The following is a 25,680-nucleotide window of genomic DNA, read 5'->3' on the forward strand; positions in this document are numbered from 1 at the left end:
GGTGAACAACTAAGAGTGCTGTAACTACGAGCTGATGCTTCTCATCTTCTCATCTCTCTCCCTTCCTGTATGTCTCTGTCTCTCTTGGTAAGAAAAAAATATATAGAGAGAGAAACACTGATTTGTTGTTTCACATAGTTGTTGCATTCATTGGGTTGGTTCTTACATGTATCCTGATCAGTGATTGAACCTGTGACCTTGGTGTATAGGGACGACACTCTAACCAACTAAGCAAACCACCCAAGGCCTTATTTTTCAATTAGAGTTGACATACATTATTATATATTTCAGGTTTACAATACAGTGATTAGACATTACATAACTTACTAAGTGATCTTCCCAATAAATCTTGTACCCATCTGACAACATACAGAGTTATCAGAATATTATTGACTATATCCCCTATGCTGTATTTTATATCCCCATGACTACTCTGTAACTACCAATTTGTACTTCTTAATCCCTTTGCATTTTTCTTTCATCCCCTAATCCCCCTCCCATTTGACAACTGTCAAATGTTCTCTGTATCTGAGTCTCTTTCTGTTCTGCTTGTTTGTTCATTTTGTTTTTCAGAGTATTTATTGCCATTTTATTTTTCATATTTTTGATCTTTTTTTTTTCTTGAAGACCGTTTCATACAATACTGGTTTGGTGATGATGAACTTCTTTAGCTTTTTCTTGTCTGGGAAGCTCTTGATCTGTCTTTCACTTCTAAATGATAGCTTTGCCTAGGTAACGTGATCTTGGTTGTAGGCCCTTGCTTTTTATCACTTTGAATATGTCTTGCCATTCAAAGTTTCTGTTGAGAATTCAGATGACAGTTTTATGGGAGCTCCCATAGAGGTAACTAACTGCTTTTCTCCTGCTGCTTTTAAGATTCTCTTTGTCTTTAACCTTTTGCCTTTTAATTATGATATGTCTTGGTGTAGGCCTCTTTGGGTTCACCTTGTTTGGGACTCTTTATACTTCCTGGACTTGTATGTCTTATTTCCTTCACTAAATTAGGGAAGTTTCTTGTCATTTTTTCAAGTAGGTTTTCAATTTATTGCTCTCTTTTCTTCTTCTGACACTTCCATGTTGTGAATTATAGTATGCTTGATGCCACTTACACTATCCAAATTTTTTTGGATTCTTTTTTATTTTTGCTGTACTGATTGGGTGTTTTTTGCTTCCTATCTTCCAAATCTCTGATTTGATTTTTTGCTTCGTCTACTCTGCTACCTGTAATGTATTTTTTTTAGAGAGAGAGAGAGACAGAGTCACAGACAGGGACAGACAGACAAGAAGGGAGAGAGATGAGAAGCATCAACTCATAGTTGCAACTCTTAGTTAGTTGTTCACTGATTGTTTTTCCCATATGTGCCATGACCAGGGGGAGCTCCAGCTGAGCCAGTGACCCCTTGTGTAAGCAGGTGACCTTGGGCTTCAAGCCAGCAACCTTGGGCTTCAAGCCAGCGACCGTTGGGCTCAAGGCAGTGATCTTGGGCTTCAAGCCAGTGACCTTTGGGCTCAAGCCAGCTACCATAGGGTAATGTCTGTGATCCCGTGCTCAAGGTGGTGACCCTGCACTTAAGCTGGATGAGCTCATGCTCAAACCCATGACCTTGGGGTTTCAAACCTGGGTCCTCAGTGTCCCAGGCTGCTTCTCTATCCACTGTGACACTGCCTGGTCAGGCTAGTTGTAATTTTTGATGTGGTTGTGGGAAGAGGCTAGTACCCCATTTATCTATGCTGCCATCTTGAATGGAAAAGCTACTCATTCTTAGTTTTAAATGGTTTGATCCAGGTATTGGGGAGTATTGCTGAATCCCAGGTAATGTGAAATGTCACTTTTGCAATTCATTGTAGTTGATTGTATTAGAATTAAAGGGGCTTTATTTTTATCTTTTAACTGAACCTCTCCTGGAGTTTTATATATCCCTTCCACTGCCTTGTATTCTCAGGTTTGACTTCATCTCTGTATTTTCACAGGGTCTTTGATGACATCACACTGATAACCACAAGCTGTTCTTGTTAGCCCTTCATTTGCAGGAATGATGATAGTCCTTTGCTTGGGTAGCATAGGCTCATGGTTAGATTAAACCATTGGTGAACTGAGAGAACCTTTGCTTCTAAACAGAAAGGGAGAATGGGAAAAGGAAGCAAACTTGAATCAAAGAAGTATTTTGTCTTAATTTCTCTATAGAAGAATTCATTGTTCTTGTGATCTGCAGTTGTCCTCTAAAAGAGTAAGTCTGTAACATATTTTGGCCCCTGGAAGTCAGGCTTAAAGAGGTGGGACTTCGAATTTCAGTGGTGATTGTACAGAATTTAGGTAAATTGGGTAAAATTATATGTTTGTGCCTCTTTTTCATATGTAAGAGCAGTTTGGTATTTGACAGCATGTCTTTCTTTTAATGGAGTTTGAGAAGATTTATGGTGACTTGTGGAATTGGTAACAATGAAACCAAATCTCTGGATAAATAATTTACATTTAGAGATTTTTTTTTTTTAGGATTGAAAAAGATTTTAGTCAAAACTTATTTTTAGGTGAACCAGTTGAGACTCTTACACTTCATCAGTTATATAAACAAATTCTAATGAGACAAATCTTGATTATACTAAGAATTCCAAGTGTCTTACTATTTTAGTTGTATTTTTGGACAGTACATGTTCCATTCTTTTTATAGTTGCTTATTTAAATGTACAATGTGTATGTATAACTCAGCTTATGTCTATGGACAGGCCTTCATTACAAAGGATAGAGAGATGGTACAAATATATTTAACTGGTATCAATTATTGAGTACTGACTCTGCACGAAGTGGTGCTTTATATTTCTGTACATATCATTTGGCTTTCAGAACCATCCTACATGGAGCAGGTTTGTGTGTGTGTATGTGTGTGTTTTTTTTAAGTTAGAGAAACAGAGGGATAGGTAGGGACAGTCAGGAAGGGAAAGAGATGAGAAGCATCAATTCTTGTTGCAACACCTTAGTTGTTCATTGATTGCTTTCTCATGTGTGCCTTGACTGTGGTGGGGGGACTTCAGCTGGGCCGGTGACCCCTTGCTCAAGCAAGCGACCATGGGGTCATGTCTTGGATCCCATGCTCAAGCCAGAGACCCTGCACTCAAGGCGACCTGGGGTTTCGAACCTGGGTCCTCTGCATCCCATCTTGTCACACTATCCACTGCGCCATCACCTGGCCTGGTGAGGAGGCTGTGTGTGTGTGTGTGTGTGTGTATTTTTTTGCTATCAGAATGATTAAGTAGCTTGCCTGAAATCCATAATTTATAGAACGCAAATCAGGGATTCCAGCCCAGAATACCCCACTGCAAAAACCAAGTTTTCATTTCATATGAAGTAGATAAAGCCTGAGTTAAATAATAACAGTAACTGGCTTTCATTGGTTGTTGTGCCAGCCATTGCATCAGTATTTTACTTTTTAGTTTCTAATCCTTGAAGCTACTCTGTAGCATACTGCTTTCCCCATTTTGTACCTGAGGTAAATAAGGCTCTGGAGAGGCTAGGAAACGAAGTCAAGGTCTCTAAGTAACGGAGGTGCAGTGTGAATCCAGGGCCATAGGATTGGTCAGCAGCAGTCAGCATTTCCCCATTACTGCATATTGCTTTTACAAATTTCAATTTGGTTTATATTTAATTGATATCTTCTGTTTTCCTTGGGAGCTATAGGTATATCAGATTGGTTGAATCTGACAGTTGCTAGATGAATGAATGTTTTTGAAACAGGTTTTTTCTTTTTATAAGAGAGAGATAGGAAGGGAGAGAGATGAAAAGCATCAATCAACCTTAGTTGTTCATTGATTGATTGATTTTTTTTTTTTACAAAAACAGAGTCAGAGAGAGGGATAGACAGGGACAGATACACAGGAATGGAGAGAGATGAGAAGCATCAGTCATCAGTTTTTCGTTGTGGCACTTTAGTTGTTCATTGATTGCTTTCTCATAAGTGCCTTAACTGGGGGGCTACAGCAGACCAAGTAACCCCTTGCTCAAGCGAGTGACCTTGGGTCCAAGCTAATGAGCTTTTTGCTCAAACCAGATGAGCCCGCACTCAAGCTGGCGACCTCGGGGTCTCGAACCTGGTCTTCCGCATCCCAGTCTGATGCTCTATCCACTGCGCCACCGCCTGGTCAGGTGATTGCTTTCTAATATGTGCCTTGACCCAGAGGATACAGCTGAGTCAGTGACCCCTTGCTCAAGTCCTCAGCATTCCAGGTTGACGCTCTATACTGCGTCATCATCTGGTCAGATGGAACAGATTTGATAATAGAGATATGAAGATAGCAGTACAAGCTACCAGGTAATAAACCATTAGGATAAGAAGTCTTCCTATACAGGGTGGGACAAAAGTAGGTTCACAGCTGTTGTATGGAAAATAATGCAATAATTAATAAAAAATAATAGAAGAATAAACTGTTTCATGTGCTCATGATTGTAAACTACTTTTGCCCTACCTTGTATATTTAGTTGATTTTGGCTTATCTATGGTGGTACTATAAATATGCTGGGTCATAAGTGTATTGTACAACATGGTTAAATTTTAAAGTTAGAGCAGTTTATTAACATTTCTGTAAATAATCCATTTTATTACCATGTTTTGATAAGCATTCAAACTGTATTTTTATTAAGTTTTCAAGCTTTTTTAAACTTAGTTTTTATTTTTGTCAGATTTATGCATGTGCATGGTTTAGAGTCTAATAGTTCTATAAGGCTTGCCATAAAAAAACCAAAAATACTTCCTTTCCTGTTTTTAAATACAGCTACTTGAACTCTTACCTGATTGTTTTGATTTTTAATTTCTTATCTCTAATTTTTTATTGTTACTCATTAATTTTTTTCATTGGTAGGCATGAACTATTGAATTCTTGTTATGGAAGAAGAGGATATCACGTCCTCTCCTCGTTCTTAGCATCCCTCCAACTTCTGAGTATAGTTAATATTACTTAAACACGGTTGAGTTGAGCCAAATACATACTATAGTTTTATATTTCTTTTCCTGAACAACTTTATGCTGTCTCTGGACAGCATTTTCTATGTACTCATTATTCTTTTATCCCCAAACACTCCCCCGGTTAACTTCAAATACATTCAGATTCTTTCACTTCACCTTTTTGAATAAGTGTCTACATTGGTGTTATTTTTGGAATCTCCCTTCACCTTCATTCTAGGGGATTCCCTTTGCATGGCTCTTGGGTTGGATTTCTTGTTTCTGGGATCTCATGTTTTTCTCTTGGTTTAGTTCCTTATTTTGGTGGGGCAGAGATTCTCTAAATGATCCCAAGAAACAGTATGAGGAGTGTAAAGATTTTGAGAGCTTATGTATCTTGAAATATATTGTCTTCATCTTGATTGTTGTTATGTTAGAGTAGAGTTCTAGGTTGTAAATAACTTCCCACAGAATTTTAATTTCAGTTTATAGGGGTTCCAAGCTCTAGTTGTTGAGAAGTCCCAGTGTCTTTTTGATTCCTAATTCTTTGAATGAAACCTGTTCTTCCCCCTCCCCAGACTATTTGTGTGTATTGTTCTGGAATTCCTTAATGACAGCTTTTGGTGTGGGCCTGTTTTCATTCACTGAGTTGGTGGTCTCTCTTTCTAAAAAGATTTCGATTCTGGGAAAATGTCCATATTTTTCTATTGTCTGTTGTATCTTTTTGGAATTCCTTTTACTTGGATATTGGACCTTAGCTAAACTGGATATGGATTGGTCCTTAACTTTCTTTTTGTCCTTGTCCATCTCTTTGTTTTTTTATGCTTTGTGTTCTAAGAGATTACTTCTGTTTTATTTTCTATTCTTTCTACTATGTTTTTCATTTCTGGGAAATTTAAAAATTTTTATTTTTATTTTTAAATTTAAAATTTAAATTTATTTTAAGAGTCCTGTTTAGTGTTTAGTTTACTTTTTTATGTAGTGTCTTGTTCTTTTTTCATGAAACAATATTTTTCCCCATCACTGAAAACATTAATAGTTTTGCATTATTTATCCTCTATGTTTTTTTTTTCTCCAATTTTAGTGTTTTCTTTCATGTTAGAGGCTTTCCTCATGTGCCTGATGATCCTTTGCTTTCTGCTTTTATTTACAAAAGGACAGCTGAAAAGCTAATTGTAATCTCTGTGCATATGTGTGGAGGGCATGTCACCCGTGGTTTTGCTGAAGGGTGATTATGACTAGGCTGTTTACTTGAAGAACTCCTGGAATAAGTATCTTTCTAGGTCTTTAAATATGGTGTTGTCAGATGTGCCTGAAAAAACTGTTCTGGATTTTGCTTGGAGATATTTTTCTGACTGCAGGGTTTTGGGATCCTGCTGGGGGGAAAAGGCGAGGAGTCTCAAAGTCATTTAATCTAAAGTGTTAAGTAATCTGTTTGCAACTGTGCCTGGATCTGCCGATTAGCCACCCTTTCTGTTTTGCTCTCTTCGTAGAATAAACCTTCACCTTCTAATCGTTTCTTAGGCTGGACTACTACAGGAGCCCTTTGTTGGGGTGTATATCTCTTAAATACACTAGGAAAGTTCTGTGTTCACCCCCACTCCATAGTATGCTACTTCGATGAATCCTGAACCTCTGTGTGATCTGTGGTGTAAATGGGGTTGCTGTAGGAGTAGGTTTCTGTAGGTATGTTATTATTCAGTTATTTATTTACTTCCTAGTGTATTTACTTCCTAATTTTCAAAATTTTGTTATTGTCTCCTCTTCATTCTCTTTGTCCTTTAGAGATTTTTTTTTAAGTTCACCTTGAGTAGGAAGTGAAAGCTAATGTGTATTTTCAGCTCACCATCTCAATTACCACTCTTTAAAATAGTCTTGTAAGTACTAATCTATTTTATTGCCTTTCTCTTAAACATCCACAGTTGTGTAGTGCTCTTAGTGAAAGGAAATGATGTTACTGGTTAAGCTACCCTATTTCCCATGTATAAGATGCTCTCTTGTATAAGACGTACCTTAAAATAAATATTACATAAAGTTATTGAACTCAAGTTTTGTTCATCATAAAATTCATACAACTCCTCATCGTGTGAAAAAAAGCGGGAAATGCAAGTAAAAAAAACTACAGCCACTGTATTAGATGTACCTAGTTTTTAGACCCCAAATTTTTCGAAAAAGCATGTGTCTTTTACAAGGGGAAATACGGTACTTTATGTTTTTTGAGTTGTCTTTGTTACTGCAACATGTTAGTATATAGTGAGTCCAAAAGTTCTTTTCCAGTGAGTTCAATAACTCATTTTTACAAGGAAACAGATTAATCCAAATTTAAGCTGCAGGAACTCTTATTCATTGTTTATTATGAGTTTTTACTGATATTCCAGATTATTCAGTTTATGGTTCTGATACTTTAGCAGATCTCATTTAAATCTTTAATGTCTTTGACCTTAATTAGTATTAGTAAAATTCCTCTAAATCAAGAATTATTTTTGTTTTATTAAGAAAAAAGGTACATTTGAAATTAGATTTGTAGGAGAAAAAGATTAACTTTTATATTTATGTTTCTAATCTTTTTATCTGATTCTAAATAAAGACATTAAGGCTTTCTCATTTTCCAGGACATTTTATAGGCATCAACATGGACTTTTTTATTTTCTTAAAGAATATTAATTTAACTCATTGACTTTCTTACAAATGTCATGGTTTTGAACTTTAGTGTAAAGTATTCTACAAATACGATCAAAGCTTTCTCTTAGAGTCACTGTTTAATAGAAAAGAATAAACCATAGAGTGTAGTCAATAGATCTTTTTTAATTGAATAAAAGACCTGTACTTATTCATCTTAAATGTCTGTGTGGTTTTATCCAAAAGAATACATCTGTAGGATTAGAAAGTAAATGTGGGGCTCAGAAGATTTTAGAAAGGGAATGTTGCCATGCCAGCTTGAGAGAAAGGAGACAGAGGGGGCAGGAGCTCTTTATCTGGGTTTATGAACAGGTTACAACACCTCCCTGAATTTCTGCATGTAAAATATTATGTCTCTAAACAGAAGGTTATTAGAGGCTCAAAATAGATTAAGAACTAGAGGCAAAAAGTTAAAAATTGTATAAATGTTTAAGAACTTCATGGGAGGTATTTCCATACTATATAGCTCAGAGATAAAGCTTAGTAGACTTAATTGCTTTATTTTTGTTCTTGTTTTATTGAAGTATGATTTGCAAACAGTGAAATGCCCAGATTGTAAGTATATAGTTAAATTATTTTAGACAAATGTGCACATACTTGAGTAATCCACACTCCTTTCGACACCCAAAACATTTTCATCATCACAGAAGCTACTATAACTTCTTAAAGTAAAATCAAATACTACTGTTTATGGGTCTCTGATATAAGTACATACTTCCACTTCACATAGTTCTAGAGATTGCAGTAGCTAAATGAAAAGCTTGGCTTTTATGGAGGAGGAACAAAGAGGCTCCTATTGCCTACTGTTTGTACAAGCTTCTAATTTTTACGTATTAGACAACACAGCTTTTTTCTTTCAAATTTTAGTGAGAGGAGGGGAGACAGAGACAGACTTCCGCATGCGCCCTGACCAGGATCCACCCAGCAAGCCCACTAGTGCTCTGATAGAACTGGAGCCATTTTTCAGCATCTGAGACGGAGGCCATCGAGCCATCCTCAGTGCCCAGGGCCAACTCGCTCCAATCAAGCCATGGCTGCAGGAGGGGAGCTACAAGAGGGGAGGAGAAGAAAGAGAGAGAGAAAAGTAAGAGAGGTGGGAGGGGAGAAGCAGATGGGTACTTCTCCTGTGTGCCATGGCCAGGAGTTAAACCCAGGACATCCATACACTGGGTGGACGCTTTAACACTGAGCCAACCAGACAGGGCCCTAGACAGTACAGCTTTTTAAACTAGGATGATCCTTTAGGTGAGCAAGGCACTAGGACAGGGGTCCCCAAACTTTTTACACAGGGGGCCAGTTCACTGTCCCTCAGACAGTTGGAGGGCTGGACTATAAAAAAAACTATGAACAAATCCCTATGCACAGTGCACATATCTTATTTTAAAGTAAAAAAACAAAATGGGAACAAATACAATATTTAAAATAAAGAACAAGTAAATTTAAATCAACAAACCTGGCCCTGGCCGGTTGGCTCAGCGGTAGAGCGTCGGCCTAGCGTGCGGAGGACCCGGGTTCGATTCCCGGCCAGGGCACACAGGAGAAGCGTCCATTTGCTTCTCCACCCCTCCGCCGTGCTTTCCTCTCTGTCTCTCTCTTCCCCTCCCGCAGCCAAGGCTCCATTGGAGCAAAAGATGGCCCGGGCGCTGGGGATGGCTCTGTGGCCTCTGCCCCAGGCGCTAGAGTGGCTCTGGTCGCAATATGGTGACGCCCAGGATGGGCAGAGCATCGCCCCCTGGTGGGCAGAGCGTCGCCCCCTGGTGGGCGTGCCGGGTGGATCCCGGTCGGGCGCATGCGGGAGTCTGTCTGACTGTCTCTCCCTGTTTCCAGCTTCAGAAAAATGAAAAAAAAAAAAAAAAATCAACAAACTGACCAGAATTTCAATGGGAACTATGCTCCTCTCACTGACCACCAATGAAAGAGGTGCCCCTTCCGGAAGTGCGGCGGGGGCCGGATAAATGGCCTCAGGGGGCCGTATGCGGCCCATAGGCTGTAGTTTGGGGACCCCTGCACTGGGATAACAGTACTACAACTCCTAGGTCCTTTAAGAAATTAGCTCATGTCAGGTCTTATAGTTAATCCTATTTCTCACTTATCCACAGTGGTGAATCAACATCTGATACAAGTTAAAGAGCTTAATAAACTTTTCTAAACATAGTAGTTCAAGGAATAACAACCATTTTTAAAAATCCATTTAAAAAATTTTTATTTATTGATTGCTTTTAGAGAGAGAGGAAGGGGGACAAAGAGAGGGAGGGTAAGAGAAACATTGATTTGTTGTTCCACATAGTCTTGCATTTATTGTTTGATTCTTGTATGTACCCTGACCAGGGATCTGATCACAATATTGGCATGTAGGGATGATGTTATAATCAACTGAGCTACTCAGCCAGGGCAAGGAGTAACACTTTTAAAAAGATCAACAATTATCAATCAGTTATTGCATTGCAAAGTAGCTTCTGAAAAAAGACCCACATGAATAAGTGAGATACCGGCTTCTAAATTGCACATGGTAAGAGGGGGTTCAGACAAGTCACCACAATTTTCAGTTTGGTAAATGCAGTAAGTAATAGAAGACTAGAGTCCAGTGGTACATGGAAAAAGGCTTGGGTAATTCTTTAGGGGTTGGGCAAAGAGCAGTTTCTCTGAGGTTAGACTTAAATAGATTCATAGGCGGATAATTGAGAGAATCAGTTATATCAGGCTGTAACTAATTTTTCAGTTTTAGTACTTTTAGTGAGCCTTCAGGTGGGTAGAGTCTAATCCAGATTTTGGGACCCTCCTTGATAAAAAAAAAATTATGAATACAAAATTAGCAAAATAAATATTAAGACTGAGAAAAAAATCACAATTTACAAATTTAATAAAGCAGACAAAGTCAATATTACAAAATTAGAAAAATAACATTTTTATTAACTGCCTGATAGCCCTTAGTACTTTCTTACATTTTTGTCTGCATACTTTTTGATAACTTCTTATACCAATATTTGTAAGAAAATAGCGTTACTGTATTCTGTAGAGAGAGTAGAAAGATTACTTACTTTTTCCTCTAATATGGGTGATCAAAATGTGTTTATTATCGATAACTTAGGTTTCAGATTCACAATTCACTTTATTGGTAATGTCATGTAATATTTTAAGATGAGGAAATCTTTACCAAGTATAAAGTATTGTACAGTGTTCTCATAACTGTGCCAGTAGCCTATGGCACTCACATCCAGATGACTCGGGTCCAGCACATTAGTGTAAATGATACCAGATAAGGCAGTGCTTGGGTGGTGGGAAAGTTCTTGGAAGTCACCCTATATTTAGATGAGCAATAATCTAATCATACATGGACATGATTATGAACTATATACATATATAAAACCTAAAGTAAATATATCCCCTACTCAACTTTCCTTTAGCCAAATACTCAAAATACCACATTAACAAAGGAGGAAGTATGATGGTGGGAGGAGTCAGAGACAGCAGTCTTAATTGCAGTTAGATTACTTTTGCAAATTTTTTTTTTTTTTTTTTTCACAGAGACAGAGAGAGAGAGGGATAGACAGGGACAGACAGGAACGGAGAGATGAGAAGCATTAATCATTAGTTTTTCTTTGTGCGTTGAAACACCTTAATTGTTCATTGATTGCTTTCTCATATGTGCCTTGACCGCAGGCCTTCAGCAGACTGAGTAACCCCTTGCTTGAGCCAGCGACCTTGGGCTCAAGCTGATGAGCTTTTGCTCAAAGCAGATGAGCCTGCGCTCAAGCTGGCGACCTCGGGGTCTCGAACCTGGGTCATTCGCATCCCAGTCCGATGCTCTATCCACTGCGCGTCAGGCACTTTTGCAATTTTTATGACCATGGGAACATATTGTTAGTATTCCTGCTAGCTCCTTGGAAGGGTGCTGCCATTGAAGATCCCTAAAGTTTATAATGTTGGCGTCATGTCATGCTGAATCCAATTCTACAGTCTTGTACTGTAATTTTGTGTTTGGAGAATTCCATTTGTTCACTTGTACTACTAAAGATGTATAGTGCTATGCATGTGTAGTATGTACTGTGCTCTTGTATTTACTATAACTGAGCCTATTTGTATAAACTGAAAGTATAAATTTAGTAAATGTTGCCAGGATATTTGCTTTACCTACCATTTTGACCTGGAGTCCTTTATCAGTTTTGCTCTTGAGTCCTTTATTATCAATTTAGCTCAACAAACAGTTATTAAAGCTCTGTTCTGACCTAGACCTTCCGCTAGGCTCAGGTAAAGCAGCAATGACTTAGAAACAGCCCTTGCTTTTGAGAGACTCATCATGGTGCATTATGAAATAGAGACACATGATAGTGCTGTGTATGAACACAGAGAAGGTGTCCTTAACCCAGCTTAGGCAGAGAGCATCGCCCCCTGGTGGGCATGCCAGGTGGATCCCGGTTGGGCGCATGCAGGAGTCTGTCTGACTGCCTCCCTGTTTCCAGCTTCAGAAAAATACAAAAAAAAAAAAGAGAGAGAGAGAGAAAAGGACCATTTTAACTTTGTGTGTTTTTTTTTCTAGTCAAGCTTGCTTTATTATAAAATTTTAATTTCAGCCTGACCTGTGGCGGCGCATTGGTAAACCCATTGGTATCAGGAAGCTATCTGAGGAAAATGATCCCTGAATTAATTCTCTAGGGATGACTAGACATAAGTGAAAAAAGAAAATCCAGTTAAAAGTATATGAGACGCCTGACCAGGCAGTGGTGCAGTGGATAGAGCATCGGCCTAGGACGCTAGGTACCCAGGTTTGAAATCCGAGGTCACCGGCTTGAACACAGGCTCGCCAATTTGAGCATGGATAGAGTGTGGGCACATAGACATGATCCTATGGTTGCTGGCTTGAGCCCAAGATTGCTGGAGAGGTGCCCCCCCCCCCCAGCGAAGCACATATGAGAAATTAATAAACAACCAAGGTTGATGCTTGATAAACAGCTGCAAGTTGTTGCTTCTCATCTCTCTCCCTTCCTGTCTGTCCTGTCTGTCTCTCTTGTTAAAACAAATATGAGATGCCTCGGGCGCTAGAATGGCTCTGGTTGAAACAGAGCATCGCCCCAGATAGGCAGAGCATCGCCCCCTGGTGGGCATGCTAGGTGGATCCCGGTTGGGCGCATGCGGGAGTCTGTCTGACTGCCTCCCTGTTTCCAGCTTCAGAAAAATACCAAAAAAAAAAAAAAAAAAAAAAAGAGAGAGAGAAAAGGACCATTTTAACTTTGTGGTTTTTTTTTTCTAGTCAAGCTTGCTTTATTATAAAATTTTAATTTCAGCCTGACCTGTGGCGGTGCATTGGTAAATTTGTTGATCTGGAACGCTGAGGTTGTCAGTTTGAAACCCCAAACTTGCCCAGTCAAGGCACATAAGGGGAAGCAACTACAAGTTGATGCTTCCTGCTCCTCCCATCTCCCTTTCTCTCTCTCTTTTCTCTCTCTCCTCTCTCTAAAATGAATAAATGAAAATTAAAAAAAAATTTAATTTCAAAGTATTTAGACCACATAACTGCTATGTCACTGAATGCATTGAATGCCTATTGTGTTACCGCTTCATATTTGTAGGCAAGTAATGGATTATAGGAATCGTAGGTGAAATCTTTAACCAAGTATTGACATCTGTATCTGATGTAAAAATTTTTCCAGTTACAGTCAAGGGACTTGATCTTTCATTGCACACTTTATAATAGGCTATGGTTTTAGATTTAATGCTAGGAGAAATTCTGCTCTTTGAAAAAAAAAGTAATTCTGTTAACAAGGAAGTGCATATTAGTTATAATAAAAACACTGCCTCTTTTCTTTCTCTTCCCTCCCATATTGGGAGGGGTAGGCTTGCTTAGAATTGCTGAGATGTCTTGCTTAGATTTTTTTCTTTCAGTGAAGGTTTAAGTAGGGCAGGATTTTAAGGGACCTAAAATGGAAACTGATATTTTGGTGTCAGGGTTAGGAAATATCCCCAAATTATCTTTTACTTCTCTTTCTGCAGTTAAAATCTTTTACATTTGTTACGTCAAACAAAGCTGATGGATCAGTTCCTTCCTTTAATATTGAGAACACTTTCTCCTTGCAATAAGAACAAGATTTTTGGCCCTGGCGGGTTGGCTCAGCGGTGGAGCGTCGGCCTGGCGTGCGGGGAACCCGGGTTCGGTTCCCGGCCAGGGTACATGGGAGAGGCACCCATTTGCTTCTCCACCACCCCCCTCCTTCCTCTCTGTCTCTCTCTTCCCCTCCCGCTACCAGGGCTCCATTGGAGCGGAGATGGCCCGGGCACTGGGGATGGCTCCTTGGCCTCTGCCCCAGGCGCTGGAGTGGCTCTGGTCGCGGCGGGGCGACGCCCCGGAGGGGCAGAGAGACACCCCGGAGGGGCAGAGCATCGCCCCCTAGTGGTTAGAGCGTCGCCCCTGGTGGGCGTGCCGGGTGGATCCCAGTCGGGCGCATGCGGGAGTCTGTCTGGCTGTCTCTCCCCGTTTCCAGCTTCAGAGAAATACAAAAAAAAAAAAAAAAAAAAGAACAAGATTTTTCTCCTCTTTCAATACCATTTAAAGGAGTAAACACTTATTAGGTATCTGTTAGGTCCCAGGTTCTGTGTTAGGTACTGCAGATCAAGGATGACTAAGACATCATCCATATTCTTGAGTAACTCACAATCTAGTGAGAAGGTAAAATATAAGCAAATAAGCATGAGGATATAATGTTTTAAATTAATCCTTTATGAATTAGTAGAAGGATAGTGGGAGGATTTGTGGTGAATGTGACCCCCCAAATTCATATGTTGAAATCCTAATACCCATAATGGTATTAGGATGTGGGGCTTTTGGGAGGTGATTATGTCATGAGGGCTTTACCTTCACGATTGGGGTTAGTGTCTTTATATAAAAAAAGACCCCACAGAGTTTCACAGATTCATAACCCCTTCCATCATATGAGGATACAGTGAGGAGAGGGCAGCCAATAACCTGGATGAAGGTCTTCATTAGTACCCAATAGTGCAGGCACTCTGATCTTAAACTTCTATCCCCCAAACTCTGAGAAGTAAATTATTTTTTTCTTTTTTTGATTTTTAAATTGATTTTATTTCTCTATTTTTAACTTTTTGATATATCTTTAAAGATGTTTATTTAATTTGGAGACGGGAGGGAGGGAGGGAGGGAGGGAGAGAGAGAGAGAAGAGAAGAGGAAGGAAAGAAAGAAAGGGGAGATGAGTAGGAAGCATCAACTCATAGTAGTTTCCCTGTATGTGCCTTGACCTGGCGAGCCTGGGGTCTTGAACCAGCAACCTCAGCATTCCAGGTTGACACTTGATTCACTGGGACAGTGAAGGGACACAGGTGATGAGAGAAGTTTCTGAGGTCCTCCCACCCTCCCAGAGCAGTCTGCCTTCTTCTTCTTTCTCTTCCTCTTCTTCTTCCTCTTCCTCTTCCTCTTCCCCTTCTCCTTCTCCTTCTTCCTTCCTCTTCTCCTCCTTCTCCTCCTCCTCCTCCTCCTCCTCCTCCTTCTTTTAAGCAAGAGAGACAGAAAGGGAGAGGGATGAGAAGCATCAACTTGTAGTTGCATCACTTGAGTTGTTCACTGATTTCTTCTCATAGGTGCCTTGACTTGGGCAGGGGGTCAGGGGGAGCTCTAGCGAGGCAATGACCCCTTGCTCAAGCCAGTGACCTTGGGCTTCAAGCCAGCGACCTTTGGGCTCAAGCCAGCCACCCCTCACTCAAGCTGGCAAGCTGGCGCTCAAGTGGATGAACTTGTGTGCAAGCCAGTGACCTCAGGTTTTCGAACCTGGGACCTCAGCATCCAAGGTCGATGTTCTACGCCACTGTGCCACCACTGGTCAGACAAAAATAAATTTCTATTGTTTATAAGCCACCTGGGCTGTAATATTTTTGTTATAGCAGTTTGAATGAATGAAGACAGGGATAAAGTGAGTATTGTTGCTTTATTTATACATATATATGCATGTAAAAGTACATATATGTATAGTCATTCATTCATTGGTTATAATGTTAGTATATTTGGAACTACACCAGTTCAATTGCTAGGTTCATGTTCATTCTGAGCTCTGCATATGGAAATTTTGGGTTCCTCCTTTTAACACTCTAGCACCCTGGTCAGCAAACTGCGGCTCGTGAGCCACATGCGGCTCTTTGGCCCCTTGACTGTGGCTCTTCCACAAAATACCACATGCGGGCGCTACCTCGATAAGGAATGTACCTACCTATATAGTTTAAGTTCAAAAAATTTGGCTCTCAAAAGAAATTTCAATTGTTGTACTGTTGATATTTGGCTCTGTTGACTAATTAGTTTGCCGACCACTGCTAGCACATTGATAGGATTTTGAAAATGAAGTTGTTGCTGTTGCATGGAAATCACCCAAACATTTGACTCTGGGCACTTCCTAAAATCTCCTGTGCTTTCAGTTCTTATTTACTTATTACTTATTTACTAGAATAATGGATTTAGTGGGCAAAGTAAACTGCAGCCTATACATGACTCAAAAGCTTAAGGGGTGATTGTAGATGATTGATTAAACTTTATTGCCTTTATCTATAGCTGAGATAATACTTCAGATAACTTCACAGAAATAAAAACTGATTGGTCTTTGCATGTGAAGTGCTTCATTATTTTCTAAGGATTGTATTATAAAATTTTATGAGTTATTAAATAAATAGGGAATTGGCTAACCCTCTACTTGTTCTTGTGTAAAGTCACTGAGTTACACTTGATAACATTGAAGTGTTAGGAACAGACTGTAAATTGAGAGGCATCGCAGTTAGCAGTTTGATGTTCTAGAGCAGCAGTTTTCAACTGGTGTGCGCAAGAATTTTTAAAACATGCAGTACCTACCATATTTAGTCAAGGGCACTGACCTCTTTATCCTTAGGATGTAAAATATAAAAAATGACAACAAGCCCTGTCTGGCTGGCACAGTGGTAGAGCGTGTGGATGTCCTGGGTTCGATTCCCAGTCAGGGCACACAGGAGAAGTGACCATCTGGTTCTCTACCCCTACCTTTTCTTTCTCTCTTTCTCTCTCTCTCCTCCTCTTCTCTTGCAGCCATGGTTCGATTGGTTTGAGCTCAATACCCTGGGTGCTGAGGATGGCTCCATAGAGCCTCCACCTCAGGTGTTAAAAATAGCTTGGTTGCAAGCATGGCCCCGGATGGGCAGAGCATTGGCCCCAGACGGGGGTTGTTTGGTGGATCCCACTTGGGGTGTATGCGGGAGTCTGTCTCTCTATCTCCCCTCCTTTCACTTGGAAAAGAAAAAAAAATGACAGCAGCAAATTCAACAATAGCTGTCCAGTGTGAATGAATCAAAATTATACCTAGACCCTACCTGGTTGGCCCAGTGTTAGAGCATCAGCCCCATGTGTGCATGTCCTGGGTCTGATTCCCAGTCAGGGCACTCAGGAGAAGCAACCATCTGCTTCTTCACCCTCTCCCCCTTTCTCTCTTCCCCTCCCGCAGCCATGGCTCAATTGGTTGTTACTGGAATGAGCTGTTTGGGGCAGCTTATCGCATTCAGTCAATCAAAAGAGACAAACTGGACTGAGTATATAAGAGTGTCTTGAATTCAGAAATACCAGTACCCTGGAAGGCAGGAGAGTCCTGTCCACAAAGCAGCCTTAACACTCTCCTGGTATTGGCAGTTTTTATAGGGTTCAGGGGAAAAGAAAAAAAGTAAAAAGCCCATGCAGCTAGTCATGTAACAATGTGAAGGAGGTGGGAGTTCAGCTGCAGAAACATCTCTGCAAGTTCTCATAGCACAGGCATTAATCTTATCTGGTGGCTCCTATCTGGTGTCCTTGGTTAATCTTCAAGACAGTGAGGGGTGTGTGTGTGTGTGGGGGGGGTGTCAGGTGTCTCCCAGGAACAGTTGGGACCTGGCACTTCTGGAACGATTTGCCACGGGGACTCCCTGTTTTCTTAGGATACAAAGTAAAGATTTAAGATTGGTGAACTAAGTTTTAATTAATTTATAGAACTTAACTTTTCATAGTGAATCCTGTGGCTAGGCTTTTGCAAACAACTATTGTTATTTAAACCCCTAACTGTCAGGTCCCTCCCTAATATAAGCTTTTTCCTTGACATTCCTGCAATAGTAAACTTTTTGCTACATTTCAGAGTAAGACCAGGAAGTCATGAAGAGAGACTAGCAAACAGATTAACTATTTCCTAACTCTTACATATCTCCTATTCATTACAACTAAAAGGCTACTTATTACTGAAGCCAAATTTCTCACTTTTCGGCTACCAGGCATCGGGAACCTGTTTGGCTGAGAGAGCCATGAAGGCCACATATTTAAAATGTAATTCCATGAGAGCCATACAACAACCTGTGTATATTACGCATTATCCAATAAAAATTTGGTGTTGTCCCAGAGGACAGCTGTGATTGGCTCCAGCCACGCGCAACCATGAACATGAGCAGTAGGAAATGAATGGATTGTAATACATGAGAATGTTTTATATTTTTAACATTATTTTTTTATTAAAGATTTGTCTGCAAGCCAGATGCAGCCATCAAAAGAGCCACATCTGGCTCGTGAGCCATAGGTTCCCGACCCCTGGTACCCTATCAGTTCCAGTGAGTTGCCCCCAGGTGCTGAGGATGGCTCCTGGCCTCCACCTCATTCTTGGTTGCTGAGCAACAGAGCAATGGCCCAGATGGGCAGAGCATCGCCCCCTAGTGTGCTTGCCAGGTGGATCCTGGTCAGGGCATATGTGGAAGTCTGTCTCTCTGTCTCCCTGCTCTCACTTAATAAAAAAAAAAATTATACCTGTTTTTTTGTCAGATTGGCAAAAAACTATATATATTTGTTGTGCCACAGAATTTTCATAATTAGTTTGTGTGCTATGGGATGAAAAATGTTGAAAATTGTGCTGCCATAGTGTGAAAAATAATCTTTTATTTGAATTAGATAGCACTGTGATGATATAGCAAGAAAATTATTACAAATAATTGAATAGAAGGTAAAGATAAACATCGTGTAATGTTGGGGAATGGATAAGATTTAAATTCTACATTTAAATTCTGGCTTCTTAATTTACCGCTTTTCTAATCTTGAGCAAATTATATAAGTACTTTAAGTCTTATTTTTATTACTCATAAAATAATAGAATGTACATTGTAGAGTTATGAGGACTAAATGAGATATTGCGTGTAAAATACTTCTGAGCACAAACCCTATAGTAAATATTAGTTAATCATTATCATTACTCTCCTGATTAGGAATTCTCAGCTTCAAGTTGACAGAAACTGTCAATTAATAAATATTTATCAAATACCTGATCTCTAGTATTGTACTTCAGACCTGGAAGGGGAGCTACTGATTTGAATAACAGGTTGATACCTAGAAGTGGAGCAAAGACAACTAGTATGAGTTGAGTTCTTGCCCCAGGTTTAGTAGTAAGGTAGCTGCTATTATTCCTATTTTATAAATGAGGAAGCTGAGACTTGGTAACATTAAGTAACTTGTTCAAGATAATGGACTGTTTGTTGAATTCCTCTTCTGCCCTTTAACTAGTTGTGTGATCAGAGTAATATCTATTTTACTAACCCTTATAAGTGCCCCTTTTTGAGTTCTCTATAAATCTCCCCCACCCTAATTCCTTCAACCTTGAGATTTCCTAGTCCACCTTAGAAAATCCCAACTTTGTTGGTAGTTTGACAATAAGGGTTAAAAGTAAGGGTAATGACGGATGTGACAGTGTTGAGATATTAAGAACCAGTTTTTGGGAGTTAACCCAGGTGTCACCATGGGGCTTATTCTGTAGGATTTTAAAAAGGAAATAATCACTGCTGTTGAAATTTACAAAGTAGATTACATTGGATGGCTAATTATAAGGGATGTGTGTTCAGAGTTTTCCGGTAAGGCTCAGTTACTTACCTGCCAAACTACCCGATCTTGCTCTAGAATTTGGCCTCTTTTCCTTTAGGTTGTCAAATAAAAAAATGACAACAGCCAACAGAACAATAGCTCTTGGGTATGAATGCCCTGATTTGAACCATAAATATATAGGTCGTATAAAAGAGTGGCATCACACAATAAGATTGCATCTGATTGGTTAATTCTTAAAAATAAAATAAAATAAAAGACTGACCAGGCAGTGCTGCAGTGGATAGAGTGTGGACTGGAACGCGGAGGGCCGAGGTTCAAAACCCTGAGGTTGCTGGCTTGAGCGCAGGGTTGCTGGTGTGAGCATGGAATCATAGACTTGACCCTATGGTCGCTGGCTTGAGCCCAAAGGTCGCTGGCTTGAGCCCAAAGGTTGCTGGTGTAAGCCCAAGGTCTCTGGTGTAAGCCCAGGGTCACTGGCTTGAGCAAGAGGTCACTTGCTTTGCTGTAGCCCCCCCCCCCCCCCCCCCCGTCAAGGCACATAAGAGAAAGCAATTAGTGAACAACTAAGGTGCTGCAGCAAAGAATTGATGCTTCTCATCTCTCTTTCTGTCTCTCCTTATGTGTTCCTCTCTCTGACTCTGTCTCTGACCCCCCCCCCAAAAAAAAAAAAACAATTCTTGGTACCAGAAATCCTCATATATAAAAGTATAGGCACTTGATTTTTTAAAAAGCTGCATTGGAGGCCCTGGCCGGTTGGCTCAGCGGTAGAGCGTCGGCCTGGCGTGCGGGGGACCCAGGTTTGATTCCTGGCCAGGGCACACAGGAGAAGTGCCCATTTGCTTCTCCACCCCCCCCCCCCTCCTTCCTCTCTGTCTCTCTCTTCCCCTCCCACAGCCAAGGCTCCATTGGAGCAAAGATGGCCCGGGCGCTGGGGATGGCTCCTTGGCCTCTGCCCCAGGCGCTGGAGTGGCTCTGGTCGCAACAGAGGGATGCCCTGGAGGGGCAGAGCATCAACCCCTGGTGGGCAGAGCGTCGCCCCTGGTGGGCGTGCCGGGTGGATCCCGGTCGGGCGCATGCGGGAGTCTGTCTGTCTCTCCCCGTTTCCAGCAAAAAAAAAGAATTAAAATATATTAAAAAAAGAAAAAGCTGCATTGGAGCAAAAAGGGTAGATTGTTACTAATATGTATATTTATATATATAGTTTAAATCAAAATTATGCCTATTTTTTTGTCTGATTGACAAAAAATATATTTTTGGGTGTGCCACAGAATTTTAGTAATTTATGCATGCCATGACATGAAAGAGGTTAAACATTGCTACCTTGAGTGAAAAATACTTGTCATTTGAATTAGATACTTGGATTGACTGGTATATTCTTAGTTTATTTCAGATCCTCAAAACTTTCTAACAGCTTTTCCTCAGGTGATTGTAATATATAGCCAGGGCTGACCTACCACTTTCTGTTGGGGAATAAGGGAGAGAGCTTGGGGTAAAGTTTGAGAGAAGAAAGTAAGTGAAATGCTATGTAGAGAGCTTGGAAAGTTCTAACTATTGTCCTTTTTGAAATTCCCCTTTCATTATGTCCAAATGCCTAATGTTTTGGTGGTATGAATTTAGTAACATTAAACTTTTTTTTAATTATTATTTAGCGAGAAGAGACAGAGAGAGGGACAAGCAGGAAGGAGAGAGATGACAAGCTGAGAAGCATCAATTATTTTTTGCAGCAACTTAGTTGTTCATTGATTGCTTTCTCATATGTGCCTTGACCCAGGGGGTACAGCAGAGTGACCCCTTGCTCAAGCCAGTGACCTTGGGTTCAAGCCAGCAACCTTTTGACTCAAACCAGTGACCATAGGGTCACGTCTGCGACCCTGTGCTCAAGCTGGTGAGCCTGTGCTCAAGCCAGATGAGCCTATGCTCAAGCTAGCAACCTCAGGGTTTCAAACCTGGGTCCTCTGTGTCCCAGTCTGATACTCTATCCACTGTACGGCTCAGTGACATTAAAGTTTATGGAGTTCTCATCAATTTATTCTTTCCTTTCTGATCCTTTTCATTTGAAGAAAGAAAAGGGAATATTGAGGAGGGATGACTAGAATATTTTACAATTTGATAAGAATTTGCCAACATTAACAGAAGAATCCATATCTTAAAAAACTCAGGGCCCTGGCCGGTTGGCTCAGTGGTAGAGCGTCGGCCTGGCGTGCAGGAGTCCCGAGTTCGATTCCCAGCCAGGGCACACAGGAGAAGCGCCCATCTGCTTCTCCACCCCTCCCCCTCTCCTTCCTCTCTGTCTCTCTCTTCCCCTCCCACAGCCAAGGCTCCACTGGAGCAAAGTTTGCCCAGGCGCTGAGGATGGCTCTGTGGCCTCTGCCTCAGGTGCTAGAATGGCTCTGGTTGCAACAGAGCGACGCCCCAGATGGGCAGAGCATCGCCCCCTGGTGGACATGCCGGGTGGATCCCGGTCGGGCACATGCGGGAGTCTGTCTGACTGCCTCCCGTTTCCAGCTTCGGAAAAATACAAAAAAAAAAAAAAAAAAGGAAAAAAACATCATCATTTCTAAGACTAGTTTCATTTAATCTGTTTTTTAAAAATACATGAAATTTGAGCAGATCAATCATATTAATGTTTAGCTACTTATCTGCATAAGATTAGGAAATACACACCTGGGGGAGAGGGAGAAGAGAAGGAAGAACGGAAGGGGAAACGAGAGGATGAAGGGGAAAGCCTGGGCATGCTCTTTGAAGGAAGAGCACTGAACATGTTGCTTTTCCTTCTTGCTGTAGGATTTTTGGTTTTATTGATATTAAATTGTATCTTTATGATTTTTATATGAAGGAAAAAATATTTACATAAGATGAGAGATTTAGAGTAGGGGTGAAAAGGAATAAAACAAGTAGATTATCAAAGAAGTACTTTTTTTATAGATTATAATCTGTAATTTTGAGTCATTAGTTTACTGTGAAGAACTGGATAGTTACAATTAAAAAAATTTTAAATTGATTTTTAGAGAGAGAAACATCAATTTGTTGTTCCACTTATTATGCATTCATTAGTTGATTCTTGTATTTGCCCCGACCGGGGATTGAATTCACAACCTTGGTGTATCGGGATGATGCTCTAACCAACTGAGCTACCCAGCCAGGGTCAAAGAATTTTTTTTCTCCTAGGAAGTTGCAGTAGGGAGGATACAGTAGGTTAGTAGGAGTTTTTGGGTATCAAACACAGTAGTTACAGCAATTATATTGCTGGGATTTAATATTGCCAGTACAATTTAGGGCTGTTTATTTATGGACACAGGATTACCTGTGTGTTATTTTATCCAGTAATACAGTGTAGTTGACTCTGTTGAAAAGTCATATCTTAAATATTGAAATGCTTTTTTTTCTTCTCTATTCACAGTGGTAGTCGTTCCTCTAAAACCTTTAAACCGAAGAAGAACATACCAGAGGGCTCTCACCAGTATGAGCTCCTAAAGCATGCAGAAGCCACACTCGGCAGTGGCAACCTCCGGATGGCTGTCATGCTTCCTGAGGGAGAAGATCTGAATGAGTGGGTTGCAGTGAACAGTAAGTAGCCTTTCTGTTTCTCAGATTCTAAATTAGGTGAGTGGCATTGCTGTAGGTGAATTTTGTAGTGCTGTCTGTTCTAAGATCTAGTTAGCAACCAAATATCACAATAAAGTGATACCCAATCCACTTTTTATTTCTGAATATGCAGTTTTGTGCAATTCTCGTCTCCTGTTATAATGACATACAAAGCATAGATTTACCATCTTTAGTGGGCAAATAATACTAACAGCAGTTAATATTTATGGAACACTAGTTATATGTCTGGAACTCTGCTATCCTTTTATTTTTTTTGGTTTTTTGTTTTGTTTTGTTTTTGAGTTTGAGAGAGAGAGAAAGTGAGGAAGGAAAATAGATTGAATTATTTTTCTACTTATTTATGCATTCATTGGTTGATTCTTGTATGTGCCCTGAGCAGGGATCGAACCTGCAACCTTGGCATATTGGATGATGCTCTAACCAACTGAGCTACTTGGCCTGGGCTTCTGCTAATCCTTTCTACATGAATTATTTTATTTCATATTTACAACCTCATGATGTAGGTACTATTATTATCCCAGTTTAAGACAGATAAGGAAGGTGAGACAAAATGATTTTACTAAAATGATTTTTGCCTAGGTCATAGCTTGGGCTCTAATATGGAGCTATAAAATTTTAGGGACTGTACTTTAATCACTATGCTAAATTGCCTCTTTCATTAGTATACTCAGTTGTCTAAATTATGCCCCCCCCATCATCCCCAGAGAGAGAGAGACAAGAAGCATGAACTTGTAATTGTGGTACTTTAGTTATTTATTGATTGCTTCTCATACATGTCTGTGCCTTGATGGGAGTGTGGTGTGGGGGATGGGATGCTCCAGCCAAGCCAGTGACCCCTTGCTGAAGCCAGGGACCCCGTGCTCAAGCCAGTGTCCTCGGGTTTCGAACCTAGGTCCTCAGCGTCCCAGGTCAGTGCCCTCTTCACTGTGCCACCACCTGGTCAGGCTAAATCTTACTATTTTTAAAAAAAGATAATTCATTAGTAATTTATGAAATTAATAAAATATGTTTATGGGATATTTTTAGCACCTAGGAAGAAAAACAAATAAGTAAAAAGTAGATATAGTCTTGGGAAGTAAACCAGAGAAAGTTGGGGAATAAAAGTTGTACTTTTAATATTCGGGGGTTTTCAGCATTGGTGAAGAAACTAGTATAATTTTATAATTGGAGGAATTTTATATGAATCTAATAAAAAGAAAATGAAATTTAATTGAAAACATACAGTATATGTCAAGTCTTTGATTAAGGAAAAACAAAACAATATTTTTCTTGTAATATTTGATGGTATCTTATTATAATTTGAAATATATCATGGGATTTATAAATTGAGCTGCCTCCCGCTAATAACTTTTAGGAACCTAAAGGATTTTACTGATATGCCTGAAAACCTTACTGTTACGGCATTTGCATCCAGTCAGTATTTATTATAATGTGGTTATCTTCCTGGGTCCTGAGAGTTTAGTTGCTAAAGAAATAAAGTGATTTTTGTTTTATTGGTGAGACCCATCTTACCTATATATAATAAGATGGTTCTGTGACACTTCAAAGACAATATTCAGAATAAGTTTCCAATTTGCCTTTTTTGTACCATTTACTTGAGAACTCACTAATTTAAAAAATCTAAGGAAGGCAGCATAGAGTTTCTATATTACATGAGATTCTTACTTGTATGTATAAAAGCTGATTATCATTTTCTGTTTTTATTCTCATTGTCTCAACTGCCACAACAAAGTGTCTGTACTACTGAAATGCCTAGAACTTAAGGAACTTCTGAAATTTTACAGGCATTTAGCAATTATAGCTAGACAAAAATTACTTTGAATTGGAGCATCAGAACATGTCCTTGGAACAGATAATTCTGCCTTGAAATTAAAGCATTTGACTGAAGTATTGGATTCTAAGATTTTCCTTACTTACAGTAATCTTCCCAAATGACACTTGATGAGGTGCATAGGGTTTGAGAATAGATATTTCCACTCACTGACATCGTGATTAAATAAACGTTTTGGGCACATAAAAGAGGGAGGGAATTTGTTGGTAAGATTGGCATTTTAGCCTGACCTGGTGGTGGCGCAGTGGATAGAGCGTCGGACTAGGATGCAGAAGGACTCAGGTTCGAGACCCCAAGGTCGCCAGCTTGAGTGCGGGCTCATCTGGTTTGAGTGAGGCTCACCAGTTTGGACCCAAGGTCGCTGGCTCCAGCAAGGGATTGCTCGGCCTGCTGAAGGCCCGCGGTCAAGGCACATATGAGAAAGCAATCAATGAACAACTAAGGTGTTGCAATGCGCAATGAAAAACTAATGATTGATGTTTCTCATCTCTCTCTGTTCCTGTCTATCCCTCTCTCTGACTCACTCTCTGTCTCTGTAAAAAATAAATAAATAAAATTAAAAAAAAAAAAAAGATTGGCATTTTAATGGCTTTTTGGCTTTAGTTCACTTGCCAGATGAAGATAAATGGTAAAAGGTGGGAAATCTTTACAAACTCAACAACTAGTCTCATAGCCAGAAAACAGACCTGGTTTTGAACGTTCTGCTGCTAGAAAGAGTGATAACATGAAGAAGGTAGAGGCCCCGGCTGGTTGGCTCAGTGGATAGAGTGTCAGCCCGTGGTGTGGATGTCCAGGT

At 40.1% G+C, this 25,680-nt stretch overlaps 1 protein-coding gene across 1 annotated transcript in view; it reads left to right on the forward strand.

Moving 5' to 3' along the window:
* Positions 1-25,680, forward strand: part of MOB1B (MOB kinase activator 1B) — a 59,657-nt gene that overhangs the window by 15,475 nt on the left and 18,502 nt on the right. The window contains exon 2 of the mRNA XM_066387427.1: positions 22,848-23,014. Coding sequence (XP_066243524.1) covers positions 22,848-23,014 — 167 coding nt within the window. The remainder of the gene's footprint in view (positions 1-22,847; positions 23,015-25,680) is intronic.

Source organism: Saccopteryx leptura, chromosome 5 (genome assembly GCF_036850995.1).
Source record: "Saccopteryx leptura isolate mSacLep1 chromosome 5, mSacLep1_pri_phased_curated, whole genome shotgun sequence".
NCBI classification, from domain to species: Eukaryota; Metazoa; Chordata; class Mammalia; order Chiroptera; family Emballonuridae; genus Saccopteryx; species Saccopteryx leptura.